Genomic DNA, 23315 nt, shown 5'->3' on the forward strand with positions numbered 1-23315 from the left:
CCAGTAGAGGTAGAGGGGGACTTGCTACAGAGCTCCTACTGCAGATGTAGAGGACGCGCCATGTGTGGATTGGTGTCTGTATAATGCAAAATTCCCAGAAACCGTTGATGTCCGGTTCGGGTGCTCCAGCCAAGCTCTAGCCACTGCTGTTTTTTTTGCCCTTTTTTTCAAATATATTTTGTGGACTTGCGGTTCTCTTGTTTGATTTAGTATTTTGATTATGGATTGTTTTTCTATTTGTAATTCCACTGTTAGAGTCCTATTCCGGGGTCCCATCAATGACAGGTGGGCTCATCATAGGTCTATAGGTGGTGGCTCACGAGGTGGAGGGCTGCCTCATTCTTAGTTAATTTTCATTTTTTGTTGGCTGGTGGGGGTAACTGCACAGTGGGGAGTGAACAATTGTAAACGTGATGAGGGCGATATAAGTCCATTCACATGTGTTTCTTCCTGCACCATGATGTCCACCAAGACGTGCTTTGGGACAGATCAGACCCCTTTAGATGTTTCCCGACGAGTACCTGCATGCTTTCACTATCCCACAGATGGACTGTGTGGCACTGCGCTTTTTTGCAAGCGGCATGTTTTATATGCCGTGGGAGATGCCGAAACTGTAAATAAAGGCACTATTTGCCGTACCGTCCGAAGTGTGTGTTTGGCCCTGAAGTCCTTGGCACACATCTTCATGACCTTCCCTGGCCACAGAAGAATGTGTTACATCAAAGAGGATTTCCACAAGATTGCAAATGTGCCTCTGAGGGCTTTACAGTCTGTACACGTTCAACATCCTCTGTTAAGGCACTTACCAGCATGCAAAATGGTTTTATATTTTATCTTGACTTGTTGCCAGGATCTTTGCTATCCAGTCATGTTTGTGAACATTAATTGTAGAAAGATATTTAGAATTGGACACAGCATAGAGATTTGTGTATATGGTTGTAAAACTTATCCTTGCATTGTGGATAAGGGTTTAAAATTAGGCTTCGTCTTTTGGATACATTTCCAGAGGAGGTTTAATTCCATCTGCTCAGTTTTGAAACAATCATATTAAAGCAATTAAAACAGTGTACAACTTTCCTAGTAATGAGATATTTAATATGAAAAGGACCATTAAATAAAAAATATTTACCTGGAAAAAAAACACATTCTTAAATTATTGGTTTTCTTTATTAGGTCCACCATTTTGTACACAATAGGACAGCATGGATTTAATCAACAATATATAGACATATTTGACAGGAGAGAATCAGAGGGTGCTCTTCTCTTTGTACATCAAAAGACCTGAGGAGAAGAAAACACAATGTCCATAAATAACATCATTTATAATCTGCTGTGTATATTCATAGTGTCGGCCAGCAACACAGGGTTCGAGTGAGTGTTGGACAGCAACAATACTCTTAGGCCCAATCAGTCTCCACCTTAACGCACTCACTGACTTTCAGGCGCTCTCGCTAACTCCATGAGTGTTTGTGTTCTTTCCCACTGTCACACTGTTACGCGTTTGAGGGTTCTATGGCAGACATTTTGAGCCCTTAATGAACCCTTTCTGTAAGTCACCATGGGATGTAAACCTTATTTAAAATGACCTCATCTCATGACCTCAGGAAAGAGTCTTGAAAGCTCTCACAGACTCTTACACTTAGCAGCTGATGTTCTTTTTGTCCCTGAGGGTTCAGGGTTTAGTGGGCGACACTGGGATTGAGCCAAAGATTTCACAAGTTACATAGTAGTAGTATCGTAGTCTCACCTTGATGGTCTATAACTTGTCAATGCCAAGCTCTTCTGGTGTTGAGATGCCAAGTTCTGACAGGGTTGGCTTCAGCTCTTGGATCAGGTAAGGATAGATATCTTTGTGGGGGCCTGCTTTGTCCTACAAAACGAAAAAAAAGTACAGCATTCTGTCACTGCCAACATCAAGGTGCAATGACTAGTTTCAACAAATAAAAGCGAAATGCATCCCAACTCCTGTTAAGGCAATCGTCATTAAAGCTGTTTTGTCTGTCACTTCACCTCTGAAGCATTATTCAACAAAAAGATTGAGGTCGGTCACTCACCTTAACGGCCTCGAGGATGCGGATGGCACTGGCCAGGTCATTGAGTCTCCGGCAAGCTCTAAGTGCAGAATCCAGGATCTTGGCCTCTGGTACCAGGTCATACCCAATCAAAGTGTTCATGCCTTTAATTTGGGAAAAAAGAACTACATCACTATGAAGAATCACCAATAAATACAAAAAAAAGAACAAACAAGTTAAATCTGATGAAGCACTAACCCATACAATGTTCCAATTTTGCTATAGGAGGTAATAGTCGTACAAAGTAGGGTTAGGTACCAATGTAGCACCGGTTCCTATACAAACGGTACCTACCGTACTGAGATTTCGGTTCCTGAGCCGATTGAAAAACTTTATTTACACATTTTGATGACACCGTTCTCGCAGCAGCTAACGATAGCCTAGCGGTTGTGTAGCTATAGCAGCTAGCTAGCCATCGATTTCTACTTCTATTAATTTAAATCAGTGTTTCCCTCCATTATTAAAGTCTGCAGTTCTTACACAGCGCGGCACTATCGCCCCGACTGACAGAGGCAGACTATTGCGCGCACACAGACACGTGCACGTACACATGAGAGCGCGCGCTCACCAGCAGACACAGAGCGTGCGTCCGCTTGTTTCCCGCCCCCCCGAAGTATTAAACTGAGGGTGTAGCGGCGTTCCTTCGGTGTTGTTTGTCATTAAGGCGCATTGACTCCATTTCCTCATGCGAATGATGGCAGATCGTTTTATACTTTCTGTTTATTTTACGCAGCGAAGCGTTAACTAAATATAGAAATAATAATAAACTATTTATAATTCTATCGCACGGTAGATAAACAATATGCTCTCGTGCTTAATGCAGCTCTTCTGTGTTTCACGTGCTGGATTCATGATGTCAATCCAACATTAATGCTTTTCAAAGTGTTAAATATCTTTAGTTCTTGCACAATGAGCAGGAATCTAAAATGATGGGATTAATATTCCCCAAATTCCAATTAAATAATATATACACTTCAAGGGGAAACACCAAGTTACTAAACTGTAAACATTTAATATATTGTTCATAGTTTGAAGTTAAAATGTTCATTTATTTATATTTACAGTACTGTTTAAACAGTATTGTTCCAAACGTTGTTTTTGTTTCAATCATTGTTTTGTGCTTCTTTTAAAACAAAAGTATCTGTTTAGGCGCCGGTATTTGAAAAAACCCAAACTATACCCATCCGTGGTACAAAGTGTCAACAAAGTCACCTTTCTTCAGTTCCCAGGCATCTATGTCGGGTTTGCTGAAGTAAGTGACCCAACGGGCATCAAACTCCTCGTCTGACTCCACCTTACCATGGGAGTAACATCTGGAAGCCAACGGAGCTGGAATACATGATGAAGAACACAGAAATTACTTCTTAAATATAATATAGGCGACAACACAAAACTTTCAAGAACTTGCAAAAAGTATTTGTCAGTGTTGGGAAAGTTCACTTTCTACATTAACTAGTTCAAAGTTCAGTTCACAAATTTTAAAATGACCTAGTTCAGTTCACAGTTCAAACTTCAAAATATTTTAACTAAGTTCACAGTTCCAACTAGTTCAGTTCTTTTTTTCCACATGTTGCTGCAAGCTATTCTTTTTCAAAATTATTGCCACAGCCCAGAACCACAGACAGCAATTATTTGATCAGTTTTAACACTGAAGCTATGCATCAGATTTCATCTTCACATCCAATTTCGAATCCATTATCATTGAGGGGACAGCATTTCCCCTTTGTTGCTTTAATGTTGCTGTCCATTCACTCCACACCAGCAGCAGCTGCAGCGTTCACCCCTACAGTACATTCTCAAACACATGCTGCTTGAATGGTCTTTTTTAAATAAGGAATAAAAACACGACAGTTATCATTAAGGTGCAAATGTTTGCAAAGAAAGGTCAGATTCCTCCCATCCTTACCGACCTTGTCAGTAACTTCATAAAACTCTTTTAAATTATTATACGCCGCCTCTTTGCTACACTTATTAAAGCGCGTTTATGGTGTGTTTTCTATAGAAATCGGCACCCGATGTTAACCTGAAAGAACGCGCCGTTCACAGACACCAGAATGAACGAGTTCACAGTGACGTTCATCGGGCATTAATACAGTACGTTCAGTTCACGTTCGCCCCAAATATGAACGAGTTCATGAACTCGTTCAGGCACAACACTGGTATTTGTAACGTATTACACAAATGCCACTTGACCACTAATGCTTTTTGAAGAATACCAAACACAAGCTGCAACGCAAGGAGTCTTCATGGCTAGAATGAGTCATATCAATTCAGAATGACTAAATTTTTAATCAAACAAATTAACAAGATTACGAATTGGCCAAGGCGCCTTCTGCCACCCTTAAACACTGGTCCTTTTTGGGATGTCACTTAATGTTTTTATTTTTTTCAAATTAGTCCAAATAAAATTAAACACAAGTGGCCAAAAAAGAACATTCATCTAGTCAATTTGTGCAAGATGTTCTTATACAAATGTCTTGAAGACTCTCACTTACTTGATTTAAGAGTAAAACGGTCCTTTTTGTAAGCTATCTAACAACTGTTCTTATCTTAACCCCTATGTAGGTTTACAGCGTCACACTTAAAAAAAAAAATAGTGAACCCTGTACAGTTGTTTGAAAGCTAAAGCATAAACTAAGTTTTAATGAACTTGAATGAAATCAGGTTGAACAAAGTTTGACGCTGTTGGCCCAGGACGCCAACTTTGAACTTGAATAGGATACAGGTCTATAAACGTGCCTTACTAAAGCTGGTTGAAGTCATGTGACTTCTGGAATACATCCAAGTTCAACAACCATTCGAAATATAGAGATGCACGTATGTGAGTATTAGACCTACACATTAGTTCATTTAGAATTGATTTTGCAGTTATGTAATACCACAATATGCCAGCATACAATTTGGGACTGACATACTTCATACTCCACGATTACTGTTGTCCAGAGTCAAGATCATTTCTATCTAATGTTCTCAACAAATCATATTGACAGTACAAATCAAACTAAACAGCTCTTTATTTGAATCGTTCTTAAAATAAAAATATAGAAAACGTTAAGAACGTATACGCCTTCTATAAAACTGCTAAAAATATATTTTTCTTTTAATCAACATAACAGCTGCGTATAAACTGCGGCCACTGACGCCCCTGAACTCACTGAGGAGGGTCATCACAAGGTCGTGACATTTTTTATAACGTAAATTTCCCGGCTCTTAATTTGAAATACGCTATATGAGGAGTGGGTACTGGAAATGATTCGGGATCGGACCACAATGTTAGTAAACTATATAATATAAACTAAATAATTCAATGTCACTCGAAGCTTTTACCCCACAGCGGTGGCTAAGCTAGGTGGCTAGCCGGGAACGCTCATTGTAGTAGGGTCCTGGGCAGAGGCGTTCTCGGTCCCGTGTAAAAGCGGACAGTTGGCGGACTTACCCGTGTAGCAGGCTCGTGACCGAGCCAGACTCCGGGCCCCTGTGGCTGACAGTCGGAACACGGCTCGGAACATGGCACAGCAGTGGTAGCTAACCGTCCTCTGTGTCTAAGAGGCGGACTCGGGGACGGACAAACACGAGGAGGGCGACGCGGGTCACGTGACTGACGGAGATAGCCGAACGCTGATCGGTCTGCCTCGTATCACGCTGCCATATACTGCACGGCGTACTGCTCCCTGTGTGGGAGTTAGTCAAACTTTGACTCTGGCATTTTAGTGCAAATTACACACATATTTTGATGTATTCGGTTTCAGGACACATCGGGATGATTTTCAGATGTGATTGTTTATGAGGGCTCCAAAAATTACTTAATATTATATTGCCATCGCTGCCTGGTACAATGTGTTGAATGCAACTTGATTACATCTTTCAAATTCAACACATCCAATTTTACTCCAACCAATTTTAGTGAAATGAGCTTAGAGAGAATCAGCGATAACCAAACTTAATTTCCCTGACCTTTAACGTCACTGCAATGTATAACACTCACAACCAGCAGAGGGAGCTCTTGGTTTAAAAATACACTCTGGAGCCCTTTGTGCGTGCAAAGCATGTTGGTTCTATTTTTTGGTCCAGCAGCAAATAACTTTAATAAAGTGAAGAGTTTAAGAGCTGAAAGATTCCATAGCAAAATATTTGCTAATAATTTAAGGCCTAAACATATGTTGCATTTAATGAACCACAAATCACCATAGAGAATTGTTTTCATGTTGACAACCCGGATGAAGACATTCCTCCATTTTATTTGTTTTTGTTTGAATGCACACACATCACATGCACACAGGGGTGATGTTGCGCATGTCACCAATGTAAAGCAGATTATCCCGTGGTGAATCTGCTGTAGATTCAAGTCTATGTGTGTGAGTGGGTTCGTGTTGGTGTTGGTAGTGACGTGAACTGTAATCCGCTCTAAGCCCAGGGCACCACAGTGGATGTCCATTAGTGTAATGTGCTGCAGCACATCGTTCCTCCTCTACTTCTCCCAGTCTTCCCCCTTCTCTCCAGTCTTTTATTATATTTTTCCATGTTCTTTAGATGGCTCTAGATGCCTATATGAGCCTTTTAGATCCAGTTCTAGAGCATCTTGCGACTAATTAGGATACAGCTCTCTGACCTCTCACCTGTGGGTAGAAGGGCTTAAGTTAAAGCTTCAACGCATTTTGATATGGTGAACTTGTAGCAACAATGTAGGTTATGTTACATGTGTTTTACATTGTGGGTTGTAAAATGACTCCGCAATAGCACACACAATAAGTCTTCATCGAGTGAGTCATTCTACTGCGATCTATTTTTTTATCCTTATATAAAGCTGGGTCATGTGACATGCGGGGAAGGTAGAGATTGAAGTCCCCTCACCCGGATGTGTCAGTGGAGGAAATGAGTTTGCGGACACCGCAGGGAGATCTATCCCTCTCAAAAAAAATTCTCAACATGACATAAGAGGAACGAGTGTGATATGAGTTATGGATTTGACAGGGGTTATTTTATGCACATAATAAAAAAATAATTTAAAAAGCACTGCTTTGTGTTTCAAGGAGGTCTTTGTCTTCTTTTCAACTGAGACGCCCCCGTTCTGATCGCTACAGGTTTTATTTCTTGTCTCATATACAGGTAGCGCTGTGTCTGAGGAGTAGCTTGCACACTGTACGGGCCGGTTCTGTCCCAACTCTTGCATTCATGCATCGCAGCTTGTGTTTTTAAGGATTTGAAGCACATTTGTCGTGCAAACTAAAGTGTTGACCCTCAGGTTGTTTTACCAGGAGCACAAACTCAAACTGTACATGGAAAAAAAGAGCCTGGAAGCTCAGTTTGGTTCTACAGTTATGATAATTTTATTTGCATTTTCCAAGGTATTATTTTTTTCAATGATGGTCACAGTTCAGAAAAAGTTCAAGAGACATGAAACAAAGAGTGACACTACTGCAGATAAATATGAGCCTCTCTTCCGTGTAGCATGCGGTTGCCATGTCAAGATATTTCAGTCTGAATAAATGAATAGTTAAATGTCTTGTCGCAGCGGATGGACATGCATAACACACTAAATGCACTGCTTGATACTGCTGGGGGTCGAGTCATGGGTAAAGTAGTCCGTCCTGGGATGCAGAGAGGTTGGGACCTCCCATGTAAACTTTGCAGTTGAATTGCCTTGCTGTTGAACATGTGACCTTCAGCAAAGCTCCACCTGTTCTTATCATCGATCACAATGTTAACTATTATGGTTAATGCCCGAATGTTTTTTCTAAAGGTGTAACGAGAGTCCCATTGACTGTGCTGTTTAGACCAAAACTGAATGCAAAATATTCGCTTATGATAGAGATTTTATGGATTACAACAAATCAGTTCAATAATCAACCCTCGCTTGAGAATGGTGAGATTTCGCTCCCTGAGGAAAACGTTTAATACTAAACAATCAATGGCATCGAATTGCGGTAATACTGCTCCATCTAAGAGTTGGTTCATTGATGGTCAGGAACGGAAAATAAAAGCAACGCCTTCACCAGAACGACTGCACGTCAACATTAAATGACTTATTCAAACAGTGGCCTTGGCTACGAACTGTAAGGGCTGCATGTTCACTATATTCACTATGGCCTTATCATGTAGCATCACAACATCCTAACTGATGAACACACAACGCGTCTTACATTGGACACTGACATGATGGGGGACGAACATGTTAGAACAAGGTGCACAAACAGTTTATATTACACACTGACTTAAAAAAGAAAAGAGAAATGAATGAAACATGTGCTTTAAGTTGATGAAGCCATTTAGGAAGCGCTATGTACAGCGTGGAGACTCTTTGAGTGGATGATGTGTAACAGAACTATCTTTTGTTAACAAAATGTCATAAGAGCGACAACACAGAACGACATTTACAACAAGGAGAGGGAAGTGATGGGCGTAACCGAGGGGCGGAAGGGGGGAGGGGGGGGGGCAGGCAGAGGAAAGAATGATATGTGCATGTGTGCAAACCTCTATCACAATAAAAGCATGAGCAGCAGCGCCTGCTGTCGAGCATTGGAAGTGGGCGTCGGTGTTTGGGGAATGGGTGTTGGGGGAGGTGGGGGAGGGTAGTTTAGTTGGTGTAGTTTTCTTGGATGATTGGGGTTGAACAGGGAAGAAAGCACTTTTTGTTTCTCCGGCTGAAGTTTAGCCACTGCCCAACATCTTTGTAGCGCGCTGGTTGGCCTCGTCGATCCTGGTCTTGTTGGAATCGGCCTGAAAGAGACACACAAGCACAGTTCAGCCGGAAGGCAGCGGCGGTGTGGGGGAGGAGTTACTTTAATTACATTTAAAAGTTTAAAAAATATGTAGCATAATTTAGCCAACAAACATTATGCCTCTTTACATTTTGTTAATTTATCTGATGACATAGCCCCCCAGCACAGCATACTCACATTTGTAAAAAATGCTAGAAATAAACTGCAGTTATTCTATACTGTAAATAATCAGACTGACTATATTGAGAAAGTGGAACATTTGGATGAGATTCAGATTTACACCCAATATTTGTCCAGTGCCACGTGCCTCTGATTTGCTGGACCACATCGCCTATTGGGCTGAAAATATCAGCTAAACACTCCATAAATTAGCTACTTTTAACCACCAAGAAAGGCCTATAGATAACCATTTAGGAATCAAGGTTTGTTGTATAAAAATGCACTTGGGATGTGCCAGTGTTTTGGCTATGTATTGTGTGTATTGTGTGTTCTGCCCCACCAAGCAGGACAGCTTGTTGCCTGGTAACAACTCAAATATAACTTGTTTCCAGCATTAGGTATGGTTTTACAAAGCCAACAAGGTAAATACATTAAAGTCCTGCAAATTTCTAGTAATAACGCACCCTTTCCCACCAACTTAAAGGCGATATTCTCCAGTACCTTCTCCATGATCCTGTCCACTTGGCGGTTCTGGGTGTCGATCTCTTGGCCCATGTCCAGGGCCATGTGGCGCAGATTGCCAATGATTCCGCCCACTTGCTCCAGGTTCTCATCCATCTCGTTCTCCCGGGCGTCGTCTGTTACCCTGGAGTGCACAGGGGAAAGGTAGCAAGCAGAAAATTGTGTTGGGATGTATTACGTTTTTAATGGAGACCATGAGTCATGCTAAATACCTTTCAACGCGGTACGAAGCAGTGTACACAAAAAGTACAGCATATAAAACAAATAAATGAGTCAAGAAATAGTAAATCACCATGTTTTTGAAATTCAAAGGGATTATATTAACCCACTGCACATGATCTTACCGTCTGGAGATTCAGAACCATTGACAGCACTCTACATCAACCCTTGAGAGTTTAGTCCAGGGAATTAGATCATGTGTTATGATTGAAGCACCGATCTGCTACAAATATTTTAAAAATCATTGTTCTATGAGGATAATTTTACTTACTAGCTTTGAACATTTATTCCACCTGCTAGATTTCTGACAATACATCTGACACAAGCAAAACATATTCATCACATCAGTGTCCAAATATGTGGTTTTCATTCATTTATTTCTAAACATGAAATTAGTTAATTGCTGTATCGAGGGCTTACTGGTGCAGAATATGTTCTGGCTTTTCTGTCTCGTATCTGTAGCCTCGAAACATTACAGATTATAAATTCCATTGGATTCCACTTAGAAATAGTATGACCACACAGGTCAGCGACATATTATCCATGATGATAATGAGTCCAAATGGGCCAACCTATTACAGAACGAGTTTCATATAATTTCACAAAAACAGTATCACACAAACCAGCATGCAAACACACATAAACTGACAGGGCTGCCAGCTACACACAGACACACACTCAGAGGGACACTTCCCCACACAAACACACACACACCTACACACACATTGTACTTACCTGCGGATGAAGCCCCCGCTGATGGCCATCTGTTCACGTTCGTCCATCACTCGAGCCCCCGGCTGGCTGTTCACCACTCCATCCTGGTTTGCTCCCCAGGCCTGGCCACCGCCCTTAATCCTACCACACACACATTGCAGTCAGTGCTGGTCCAATGCCTGCATTCAGTGCTTGTGTAGAGAAACTTGTCTTTGTAAATGTATATAATGTGTGTTTGTGAACGTTGCCAAGAGTAGTCATGCTGCGTACCTGCATGTCTACGTGAGTGCATGTTTTCTAGCAATTCACATGTTGAAAATTGACGTACTGTGTGGTCAGAATGCATTGCGTGAATGACAATTAATTAGCCTGCTCGAAACAGCTAGCTGGCCACGTATGATATACCTACATACGCGTGTTTGCAATCAGTGAATAATCGATCTGACATGCAGATCAATTGAATCTGAGCACAACAAGCTGTGTTTGAAAAGTTCTCCTCAAAAGGTAAAACCATCTCCCACCATGAGCACATGCAGAAAAGCACAAACACAGAACACCTAATGACCACACTCCGGACGGAGAAGACACAAAAACACAAGTGCAGAGTTTAGAAAATATGCAAGGCGGAAGACATGGTACACAATGTTGACACGGGGAGGAGGAAAGGATCAGACACACGCTGTATCTTTTGACAGAAACTGGAGCAGTAAGACCTTGTGGAAAACCAACCCACCAAAAGAAATGTGCGTTAAGAAAAACAGTGAATGAACGGTGATCATTTTATGATGCAAGACTAAGTAACACAGTAGTTGTGATGAGCCCTTCATTTCATCTGGATGTAGGTTGATACACTGTATACAGTCAAATAGGCAAATCTAATTCTTAGCCGTTGTTTTGTTAGGCTCGGAGCATCTGATGAGCGGAAGTTACCACTGAGGTCAGCACAATTAAATCCCAAATTCAACGAAAGGCGACCACCGTGTTCGACACTGTTGCCACATTGTGAAGGGTGCTCCGGTTTATAACAACAAGTAAGAATTATTTTTCACATGCTATTTGACCCTGGCATATAAAGAAGTGTACGGAAAATGAAACACATGACGGTGACCACAGGATCACATAACAAGTGGTTCATTAGAGGGAGGACCAAAGAGCTATAGAATAGACAAGATCTGAACCCCAAAACAACCACGTATGCAAGAAGGACCAAAAATAGACCAAGTGGAGGCAGCAGAACTGCTAATATACCTTCATAACAAGAACAAAAAATAAACAAGAAATTCAAGTCAAAATCAGGTGGTGACGAATAAACAAATACCAACTGCTACAAAAAGACGTCTGTGATGCAAAATAAAGCAGATTGGTGTCGGGTGCTACTGTCAAGAATGCTGCTCAGCCCTGTTTTGGAGAAAAGAATCGTCTGTAGTTAAGATGTCCACTGAATCTCCAGTGGACGTAAAAAGAGTGGGAGTACACAGTGAACACCATTTCAAGGCAGATTTAAGACAGAAGATCATGTTTGGTATTTGTTTCCTCGAGATCATCCAAAAACCTTTCCAAAAAAAACCTTTCTACACTATTGCAATTTGGTAAATCATCAAGGCATCTCTTAATTCACTCCTAGATGAATGTGTGCAAAGCATCCGGCTGCAAAACCCAACCATAATATCGCAAATACATCCATTTATTTCTTATTTTGTCAGCCACTTGTGTTTTCTATAGCTCTGAGATGGACAACTGTATACAGTACGTGTATTGTAGGCTCAGGCATGACTCAGTGGCCATAGGTCGGCTGTTCAGGAGGGCCTGGGACTAGGTCACAAAGGAGGTTGAAAAAACGGGCATTATCGAAACCACCTTAGTATCCAAGCTTTCACAATACAAATACGTGGTTGAATAGCTTTCAAATTAAAATGGTAACACCCAAGGCTGAGTGTGGTCCTGAGGGAAGACAGGCAGAGGTCAACTGAGGCCCTTTATCTTGGGGTCATTTTCCAAAGTTGGTTTGTTAAAGCATAAGTTAGACATTTTAGTATTTCTTTTAATGTCTGCGTTTGATAAAGTGATGGAGTCACCTTTTAGATGTGTAAAACCTCCCTCTTATGTTAAGGCCTAATGCAACATAACCAAATCATTGCCCTATCTCTGAATACTGTATAGAAAATAGCATACAATCAAGGATAAAATAAAGATCCACAACATCTAAGAACTTCGACCCCAGAAATATCTTGTTGGAACTGTTATTTGGAAATGTGCACATTTGGTTTTGCTGCAGGGGGAGAGATGTAGAATTTGAAAACTGGTGAAACTACAACCAGCGGACAACTCACTATATATCTTGTTTGTTTAATGAATAAAACAAATCAAATGTTAGCCAATTGAGTAGTCTGACATAGATAAAAGTACAACGTGTTTACACTTTGTTTTTTGTCCATATTCAACAATCAAGATACAACGTGTTAATTCTTTAGCTAAAGTGGTGCTGGTAGGAGGATTTGTGCTAAGCTAAGCAAAGCTACAAGTGAATTATACCGACTGGAGAGCAGTCTTATCATCAACTCTCGGCAGGAAGGACAATCATTTTCTTTTACTATATCTGTAATATAAAAGCCGCACGTAATCAATTCATTCATATAAAAACATATGAAACCCAACAATTTGTTTTGTTCTTTTTAAGTACACATGAATTAATTTAAAGTGAGTTATTTTGCAGAGTAGGGAACTAGTTGATTTATTCTTTGGTTGGACATTTTTCACAGCGTGAGTGCATCATGCTGCTGGGCTTGGGTGGGGTTCAGAGGGGTGTGGTAGTGGGTGGGTGCCGTGGCTCAGATCCCTGCTGACGCTGCTACCTGTTGGAAGAGAATCTCTAATCCAAAGTGGAATGAAGGGCTTTTTTGCGCAATGACACAAAAACAAAGAAATTGCATCAGAACCTGTCGTGCAGATGTGTGTGTTTCGTTCATGCATACACACACACGCACACACACACATGCATGCATGCATGCAGCACTGGTGCCTGTTCAGGGGGCTTGTCGCGGTTGATGTTGTTGTTGTTGTTGTGGCTAGGGCCCGACCGCTCACACCACAGGTCACCATGCTCTAACACACCAGAAGCAGGCGAGCGGACAGAGAGGCAGGAAGGCAGGCACTGAAACACATGCAGTCAGGCGACACGGGAAGCACCTACTTGTTACAGGGACATGAACATAGACCACAGAACTGTCCTAGATTGTTCAAATTCTTTTCTGCATCCTTCATGTCCTTATTGATTTGGTCCATCCCCTCCTCGATGCGCTCCAGTTGTTCTGATTACCAACACATTGTCATTTTTTTTTATTCCCATCAAAAGAACGAAAGCACATGAAAAAAGAAGAGAGGTGGAAGAAGTTCCGGGTGGAGGAGGGTTGGAGGGGCAAGGGAGGGGGGGGGGGGGGGGGAGTAGAAAGGGTAAACAAAGGAGAAGAGACAAAAAAAGACATTGACTGTGACAAGAGAGACATTAGACATCACCACCACCACCACCAGCACTGGACAGGCAGAAGCTCGTGGCTCCTGGCCGGTACCTACTTTTTAATACATGGGCATATGAGACCACAGCATACTCCTATATCTTTTAAATCTTTCTCGGCATCCTTCAGGTCTGCGTTCACCTTGTTCATGCCCTCTTCCATGCGATCAAGTTGCTCTGGTGAGGATAAAAGGCATGAGAGCAGTGAAATAAATTTGACCGGTTGTTTTTCCAGGTCTGGCGCACTACGCTACGGTGTAAGAGGCAAATATTGGTTGTGGCTATAGATGCAGAAGGCCAAGCGAGCTACGGATGGATTTAATCCTTTGGAGATCTACAGGGGTTCCGAAAGCTTTTGCCTCCTAGCTCCTTCCAACGTGACAAAGTGAGCAAGTATTTCATCTGAGCGGGCCGCTGCACACTCCATGTGGCGCTGGATGTTAATTCTGAGCACTAATGCACGTCAATAGTAGCGGCGGGAGAGTCTGTGATAGGCGCAGCGCTTAGAAGCAATAGAATAAATTAGCGACAAAATCGATGACCAAATTATGAAACAAGTGTGACGAAAAGCCGCATTCAGGCACGCAGAGTCGCCGATGTTTCCTCACTCAGATGGTCAACGGGGCACAGAGCTAAAATAAGCTCTGATTCAAGGTCTCTCTCTCTCTTGTCTCTCTCTCTGTCTCTGGCTGGTTAATGGTTGTAGGAAAGGATACCCGTAATCTACCCCAGTGGAAAGGGGCATTTGTCTTCCGGCGGGGACAAACTCTCAAGGTTTGATTAGCCAGACGACACAGTTGGTCATAAAACATCGGCTCAAGATCTATTAGAACAAGTGCTGCCGATGCACAGCGTTGTAGTGAAGCAGGTTGTTACCGGAATCCAGTCTCCACGTGTGATAGTAAATAATGACCTTGGTTTGACCTTTGCGTCAGCTTTGTAGATCATTGCCGCCAGGGTAAGTTTTCCTAATCATGTGGGCAAAATTTGACCTGGGAAGGTTCACAATCCCTTCGGTCATTCCATTTAATACAGATTGTCACATCTGACGAACCAAGGCGACTGTTTGTTGTCTAGAGACGGTTACACATAGCGCTAAAAAGATGAAGCGGAATTTTCAGGAGAGGAAAAAAGTATTAAGATGAATTTGCTGCAGACTGGACATAGATAGAGAGTAACTAAATGGCCTCCAGCAGTAATCCAGGGCAGTGTAAGTGAGGGATTGAGAAAGGAAGGAAGGTGAGAGAGTCGTTGTTTATCTCCTTAGCTTCAGACAACTGGGCCAACCTGCCTCCGCCTATTACGTCTGAGGATTATCGGGTGAGAGCCTCCCCCTTCCCTCCTCTCCCATAAACACTCACTGGTTTTTAAAAATGCCTCGAGAGGGGAGTCACAGGTTCGATTTCCATACGGGGACTGTCTCCCAACGAGAATGTTGTATGATTTGAATTGATGCGTACAACATTACCTTACATTTTCTGCTTTTATATAGGTCAAATGCGGTATTCAATAATGCGAGTGATCTGGCTGTGCGTGAAAGCTGGGGAGAAAATCCGACATATAACTTAAATTACCTTTTTTTTAAGCTATATTCTGAACTGCACCTACAATTTTAAAAAAATTGTTAGAGCTATAATCCACTTCATCTCCACAGCAACAGCAGCCAAGGATCATTGTAGAAGTTGAGTCTTTGCCATGGTGAGAGGAAGGACTGGCACTACTTGATTACTTGAAATCGGGAGCAGGAGAAAACACTTCTTTTGCATCTTTTCGCTGCTTTAAGTAAAGACTTGTCTGACTGTCCAGGGATTTGAAATATAACTCCTCCACTCAACCCTCCACCCCTTAAATCCACTCTGCTCAATGTCAGGAGAGACTGCTGTGTGCAACTCCGCGCTTGGAAAATATCCAGGATGGCCGATTCAACAAAACACAGCACTTCATGAAATAGTTACAGAATGCAATTCTGTGGTTTTCGGGGTTTTATTTTTTGTGTCGATTGGAACAACTCAACGCACTGTTACAAAACAAACACACCACTACACACATCAACGTTTTGTGACTATTTGTCTACCGCCATGTCATTAAGCGATCTCCAGTTATTGGTTTGGGTCAAATAATCTTTATCATTTCAAACACATTAAGCCCAGGATCTATTGTGTTTGCACTTTTCCAACCAGCGGGAGACGCAAATCCAACTGACAGTTTGTGCTCCGAGCTAAAGCGTTGCGTGTTGCTCACCGAGGCCGAGCGGCATTGGAGCAGCCATGAACGAGGCTTTATTCGGGTCAACATGCATGTAACGGCTGAGCAGGGAGGGACTCATTAGCTGCAGAGAGACGTCCACCACAAGTAACACATCAGTGGGAGAAATAGTATCTCCTGCACATGTAAAAGGGCAGACGGATTAGTTTCCAGTTTACAGCTTTCCTTCATGGAGATTTCCGAGGAAATTCTTCATGTAAATACCGAAGCAAATAAGTCAGAGCATCCGATTGTCGAGGCACGTTTAGTTTGGCGGGGGTTGTTAACAGGGGGGGAGGGTCTGAGGAAAGAGGCGGACCACAGACCACAAAGAGCTTCATCATTGTCGTAATCAAAGTGATCTCCAGGCGAAGGAGCTGGAGAGCAAGAACGCATAGAGGTCAGGAGAGAAAAGCAAAGGAATAAGAGCAGGTGTGAAAGGGGAGAGGGAAGCTGGGGCAGAGAAACAGAGGAAGACGGGCAACAGAGAGAAAGAAAGAGGGACAGATGGGGGATCGGGTTAAGAGGACATTTGCTGAGAGGCAGAGGTAATTTAAATCTGTGAATTGATTGCTGTCCTGAGCTAACGGCAGCGAGCCGAAGGAGGAGAGAAGACAGGAGGGGCCAGAGAGGAGGGGGGGGGGGGGGGGGGGGCGCTGCTATCTGTTCCTTGGACAGGCCAATTAGGCTGCTCGTTCACGCATGGAGCTTTAGCACAAACCAGTAGCGGGATTTTGAGGAGTGGGGTAGAGCCACAGCCAAGGGCCCCCACTCACTGCGGGGCCACAGAAAGAGCCCATCGGATTGCACGCTTTTTTATTTCCTTACCATGAATTTAATTTGACTGATTTAAGACACTTACTGCTGTATTCTGTTAAAAAAGGAAAACATAGAAGAGGTTTAAAAAAAGACTGAATATTGTGCAATGGGCTTTATTTCTGTTGGTGCTCCGACATTTCCTTGCCTTTGCTTCACTGCTTCAGGAGACCTAGCAGTGTTTTAGATATTTAAAGAAATGTTATAATTATTTTAGTCTGACATGAATGAGTCAGTTATATAAGTTGTAGAATGCATTTTGAATTAGCGCCAGATGGCAGTGTTTCTCTCAGGGACAAGAGACTGATGCACGGACACGTTTTGTGTTGTTGGGTCAGTATCGAATCTCACAGTAAAGGATAAGATGGAACTGATGCTGACTGCCGGTGCTTGAGAATACATATTTCTTTCTAGCGAAATGAAGTTACTAGATACAACACACACTTCAGGCTTGCATTCACGTTGGTGGAGAAGAGAATACTGTGTGGATCGTTGTAGTGCAGTCGAGACCAGAAACACCTTGAGGGTGTACGGATGTGGGTGTTTCGTGCTGCAGCAGCACCTGTGACTGGCAGACAGATCTCAGACATCTCAGAGAATAAGAATATTATAGCAACGTGATACTGTGCTCATGAACAATATTAGTGATTTTATTACTCAGTGACCAGGGAGTTCTTCTTACTCCCATAGGCAGAACTCTGGTTCCTGCATTTCTCATTGTGCAAAGGAGACGTGTCTTTGATTAGAGCCCCACCATCACTTGAGTGACTTCTAAATGTTCCTCCAGAGCAACATCAGTCTGTAGGCGCCCGCGTTCTGCCTGAGTACCTGTATTGGCAGACTGCTCTATTAATCCTCGAAGCAACGGTGTGCAGGATTTGTTGGCATCTAGCAGTAAAGTTGCTGATTGTAACTAACTTCTAGGGTGGGCCAAGCGTGCAGATGAACTAAGGTAACCTGGACCGGTGTTTGGTTAGAAGTAGATCCATAAACGACTCATTCAAAGCTAACGAAAACATGATAACTGGTAATTGCACATGAAAGACAACATATGTGTGTCAATGTGTTCTGCCAGTAGATCCCTTGAGATGCTTCACACTGGCTCTTTAAAGGTGAATCAAGCTAAAATTTGGGCAGAACTGGAGAGGATGTGGAAAAATATGAGAAAGATAGTTTGTTTGACATTACTGTCAAACTGATCACTGTTTCCTCTTCAGAGAAACATAGCAGTAAAGTATACCTACAGTTTAAAGCTGTGCTCTAATGCTATTACAGTATAACCAGTGAGATTAACTGACTATACATGCATGACGAATGAAAGAGCAGAACTGTCATAGGGAGGCGAAGCAGAAGGCTAGCTCAACAGTCACATCCAGTATAATCATTTCAGCCACATTAGCTCAGGCTGCAGCGGAGGGTCATTTCAAAGTTCACAAAGAAACAAACTGCTCTTCTACTTTTGTAATTATAGAAACATGAAGGTCATCCGCATATGTGCAGTCATTTTAATTGGGACTCTAGCGCGTTATACTGGACGTACTGGTGATGGCGACTTGCCCATTATACAGCATAGAGAGAATCATCGTAGAGCAGACAGATGTTAGAGACACTGTGTCCAGTGATCTGTCTCCCCATCAACTTACCTCCCTGCTCGTCCAACATGACCAGAGTCCTGATGCCGGCATCTTTACTCTGACCGACGGGAAGGAAGGGAGAAAAAAGGGAGAGAAGAGGAGAAGTTTGGAAACAGAGAATAAAATGTGACCGATCAGAGGAGGTTAACAGAGTGGAGCTATCAGGACAGCAGCGGTGGGTCGGATTACGGCTGGAAATTCCTTTTATCTTTAGCGTGGTTCCGGATTTTTCCGACACAACTGGGACAGCTTGATTTTATAAGGGACATTTTTGAACATATTGGGGATTTAGGCCTATTTGTTTTCTTTCCAAAAGACACAAAGGATGGTAACAATATTCTCGGCAAATACGTGTATTTTCCATTATCTCAGTCAACAGCCATTAGTAAAAAAAAAAGAAATGTAAGGATGTAATTCATTACATTTGTCATGGAAATAAACCACTACAGAGAAAAGAGACTGCTGGTTGTTAGCATCGTAGTATGTGTCTAAGCTAGGAGATTTAAACATGCAGCACAGTGTTCCTTGTGTGCCTTAAAGTAACATTTAAGTGCAATGTGCTGGTTAAAGAAGCACTGCACTGTGTGAGTGGTACATGAGAGGTGGGTCTTCCTGTCAGCTTCATGTTTGCAGGTTGGTTTTAGAAGCATGCTTCATCCAGGGACAGACACATTGCTGACTATAAAGCATTAAAGCTAAACCTCGCAAAAAAAAAAAAAAAAGAAGTAGAGAAGATAAGAAAAGCCTCTAGAGAAAATCTCCAAAAGCCAGAGCTATTTATTCATGCGTGAGTCCTTGTACAGTTTTTCCCCAAAATATATTTGCCCACCAAATGGCGTGTGCTATATTTGTCATGTTCACTCGGCCGGTACCAGAGATTTGATGACAACACGGAAGTAACGTAACATTCTGATTTGGCTCACAGAGTGGGCGCTCAAACACACATGCAGACGCGAAAAAAACAACATGAACATTGGTGCACAGTCCCACACACTCCAGTAAGCACAACAATAACTGCATTAACCACGGTGCATCCGACAAAACAACAGCTTTGTGCTCCCCCTGAGGCCGAGGCCTCCTCTGGCAGATATGAAAAACCAAAGGCCGTTTGGTTCACGCATCAGCTATTTTGGATCAAAGTGCGCACTGACCTTCTTGGGGCAGATAGATAGAGACCAGTCAGACGTGGCACTGATATTATATATCGGTTTGAGGGACAGTGGGTTTCTTCTGAAACATCCCAGTGAGCAGGAGGGAAGCGGGTTGTGTTTACCTGAGCTTCCTGGACTGATGGATTATACTATTCTGTCCACAGAAAAACTGCACGTCTACTTGCTAGGAATCATGGGAAACAACAAGTGACGTGCAGACGAGGCGCCTGAACTGCAGGACATTGCAACACGCCAACTGGCGTGGTCTGATAAGATGACATCACATCTTTCTGTATGGCTCACTACACACAAGCGCGCGCGCGCACACACACACACTCAGACACCGCAGAGCGTTCCTTTGAGTATTAACAAGTAAGACAGGCTGTTGATTTTTTGTTTTGACTTGTGTTTTTTTCCGAAATAGTTTTCTGCCCTGGATATGAAGATGGCAGGTGTTTTTTCTTAAGAGATTAAGGGTGAAACTTTAAACCCATCTCTTTCTTTGTTGTATGTGTCTATGCTTAGCAGTGTTACGCCATGTGTGGGGAAGTGAATTTAAGGTGTTTCCAAAATATTCAAGGTGATGTCCGTATTAGTTACAGTCCTTAAAGTTAACATAATTAGTATCACTTTGCGCTGCATTAAAGATAGTAAGAAAAATGAATGCACGGGTTAAAAATACATTCATAATAATGAAATAAGAGCATTCCAAAGAAAAAGGGCAAGTGGTCGGTTGACATTGAGGCTGAATCCTGGTATTGATTTTTCTTTAGACGTCCACTCTGCCGTCTCCAGGAATCTATTTTAATTCACTCACTGAGGATTCGGTGCCACCGCCCTGCTGTTGATCAAACATCCACCTGAGGTATTAAGTGATAAACACAAAACTACTTGTGCTTTATAATATGGATAAAAATAATCATATGATGGGTTGATTGATTGAACAGTTTAAAGTCGTACAAATTCTTTATGCTAAGCTAAGCTAATAACCTGCTGGCGTGGATTTACTGCACAGACATGAATGTGCCTAAAATGCCGCTTTTGCTTTGAAGCCTCTAGCGACCCCCTCCCCGATAATCCCATTCACCCCATTTGGCAAAGAGCATCCAACTACGACTACCAAGAATTTATAATGAGACATTCTCTAGTCTATAAATCCCTTTTCACTATAAAAAGCTAAAAAATAACTGCAAATAAACAGTTCTGTATTAAACTTTCTATATTCATTGAAAAACACGATTTTAAGACTTAACAAGGGGTTTAAATGTCTTTTTTAATGCATTTTTTTCTCATCAAGGCAATGTAGTCATATAACAGCCTGAATGACTGTTATATCACATCCATCTTGTGTAATGTATTTTCTGACTTCAGGCTTCACACTGCCCGTCAAATCCGATCTCCTGTTTCTCTGCTCCAAGGAGGCATTGCATTAGGACTCGATGTCCCCTCTAACACTCTGTTCATCACTCTCCTCCTCTCATTTCCTTCCCTTGCCCACTTTTTCCTCATATCATTCTGACCCACCAAGTAGATTCTCGTTTCTGCTCTCTGCCCGGTGGGAAGATAACCGTTTTCATAAGAACCTCAATATCTTCTTGATAAATAATGAATTGCACAACAATGGTCATTCATTACACCACGTTGTGCCGATACATTTAAAATGCGGTACATTTTATTTGTGCTGCTAATCCGTAGATTATGCATGTATGACTGAATTGTGTTGCTGTTTTTAATGTTAATAGTCATCAGTAACATGTTTTAATACTCAATATTTCAAACCTGATCAGCTAGCAAGGAAACAAAGCTAGTTTAAGAATAAGAATAAATACAGTTAAATGTGGGGAATTCTAAACTAGGACAAGTGGGTAAAAGCGTATTCACTCTCTTGCAGTGTTTGCTCCATTCCAGGGATGGACTGGATCTGGGACGTAACCTACCCGCATCTCTGGTAATCTCATGTAATGTTGTTTTGTAGTCAGATTCAACAAGGTATAATATGTTAATCAGTAAATGCTGGAGCTGCTGCAATGGATTACTGGAGAGAGGCTATCTCCTCATCTCCAGTCAGTTTGTGCTATGCTAAGGTAGCAGCTATCTGCTGGCTGCAGCTACAAAATGAAGGTCACGTTGCACACTCGTCTGCAGAGTGAATTACGGGTCACATCTGCACGAGACAAGGACACATTACATCACTCACTGTTAGTGTTATTGACATTGTTATACAGACTTTATGGTAGTGGACATTACTGTGATGAAAAGTAGAAAATAAAAAAGGGAGGAAGAGTCAAAGCTGCAGCGCAGGACAGTGTAGGTGTTGTAGGTCCTGTGAGGAGGATCATGTGAGAATCCTGAAAGAAGGATTTGGATTTAATCAAAAAAAGTCGTTTCCCACATATTTTACTTACCCTTTGTTTGGTTTTTGTGATTCAAAAATGATTATTTTTATGAATGGTATGAATATTCTCAGAAATTATTTAATCTTTTGAACATTTAAGGGAAAAGCCAAACAGTAAACTCAAACGTAAACGTAGTTCTGTAAAATCGATTGTATATACTATATGTTGAGCCTCATCCATAATCCATGCAGCTTTATTGCCACATTGCAGTCTATATTGAGCCCTTTCCTCTGGGGCGGGGGATGCGAAACCAGAGGGATGAAGAGAATGCTGTCAGCGAGAAGCCAGAACATGACACAGCCGCTGATTGTCTCAGCCCAAGTACCATGTGGGAAAACACGCTCTTTACCAACAAACCGCTGCACATCTTCTGAACAGGGCCGAACAGTCGATACGAACAAATGGCGTTCCCTTGGCATTATCTTAAAAAGGGCAAATATTCAGCTACCGCCAGTGAGTCTGAGTCTGTTGAGGGGGCCAGCGTTTGGTTCTCCTCTGTCCCCCACGGCGTTGTTTCCTTAAAGCGCGGCGGATGTGTCTCTGAGGCACCAGGAACCAGAGGTCCGGCACAAGCTCATGCAAATTTAATGCCCGTAAAAAACGGCAAAATCTGCTTGGAAAAACATATTCCAAACACTGATTTGAAAGGAAAACGTTATGAAGGAGTTGCTGTCATGCAATAAGTACTGTTTATTATTCGTTATTACTCTGCTGAGTTCTTCTCACATGCAGAAAATCCCATGTTAAAGTGAATGGCTTTGAAATATATATATTTTAATCCTTTTCAAACGCAGTCCACCTGGATGTTCACCCCAACATTAAAAGAATTGTGTGGTCGTGTATACCAATAAATTCACTTATTTGTTTTAATTTCCAAGAATTTCTCAAAATCACTTATATAAATAGAGAGGAATATATAAATGTATATATATGTAGATAGAGATGAAGACTCATTGACTGAGTGACACAAGAACTGCCCCATTGACTCACTTGGTGAATCCTTGGTTGTTTATGCACTTCCCCTACCTCCAGCATAAAGACAAAGTACAGCTGGCCCTACATATCCTGTGAAGCTAAATCTGGATTATTTAGCATGAGGCAGGTGCTTGTACCGAGCAAACCCGGTGTTTGTGTCTTCACAATAAGTGGCCAACTCAC

The 23315-nt window shown here is 42.1% G+C and overlaps 2 protein-coding genes across 2 annotated transcripts in view; both read right to left on the reverse strand.

Moving 5' to 3' along the window:
- Positions 1–1145: 1145 nt before the first annotated feature.
- Positions 1146–5669, reverse strand: LOC119198478 (cytochrome c oxidase subunit 5A, mitochondrial-like). Its single transcript, XM_037455700.2, has 5 exons — positions 5509–5669; positions 3285–3401; positions 2055–2176; positions 1748–1870; positions 1146–1281 (listed from the first exon to the last, which is right to left on the reverse strand). Exons 1-4 carry the CDS (start codon positions 5579–5581, stop codon positions 1757–1759), a joined length of 426 nt encoding a protein of 141 aa, XP_037311597.1. The 5' UTR covers positions 5582–5669; the 3' UTR covers positions 1146–1281; positions 1748–1756.
- Positions 5670–7375: 1706 nt separating this feature from the next.
- Positions 7376–23315, reverse strand: part of LOC119224506 (synaptosomal-associated protein 25-A-like) — a 30665-nt gene continuing 14725 nt past the window's right edge. The window contains exons 4-8 of the mRNA XM_037481516.2: positions 18620–18668; positions 13596–13713; positions 10427–10546; positions 9452–9596; positions 7376–8789 (exon numbers count right to left, since the gene is read on the reverse strand). Coding sequence (XP_037337413.1) covers positions 8721–8789; positions 9452–9596; positions 10427–10546; positions 13596–13713; positions 18620–18668 — 501 coding nt within the window. The 3' untranslated portion in view covers positions 7376–8720. The remainder of the gene's footprint in view (positions 8790–9451; positions 9597–10426; positions 10547–13595; positions 13714–18619; positions 18669–23315) is intronic.

This window comes from Pungitius pungitius, chromosome 4 (assembly GCF_949316345.1).
Source record: "Pungitius pungitius chromosome 4, fPunPun2.1, whole genome shotgun sequence".
NCBI lineage: Eukaryota > Metazoa > Chordata > Actinopteri > Perciformes > Gasterosteidae > Pungitius > Pungitius pungitius.

What these genes read in the sequence shown, in the direction of transcription:
- LOC119198478 (XM_037455700.2), bottom strand. Translation starts at nt 5,581, where the DNA reads ATGTTCCGAGCCGTGTTCCGACTGTCAGCCACAGGGGCCCGGAGTCTG. An exon ending in TGCCTGGGAACTGAAGAAAG is followed by an intron (nt 2,177 to 3,284) that starts GTGACTTTGTTG and finishes CCCAAATTAAAG; the next exon opens with GCATGAACACTTTGATTGGG. An exon ending in GCATCCTCGAGGCCGTTAAG is followed by an intron (nt 1,871 to 2,054) that starts GTGAGTGACCGA and finishes TTCGTTTTGTAG; the next exon opens with GACAAAGCAGGCCCCCACAA.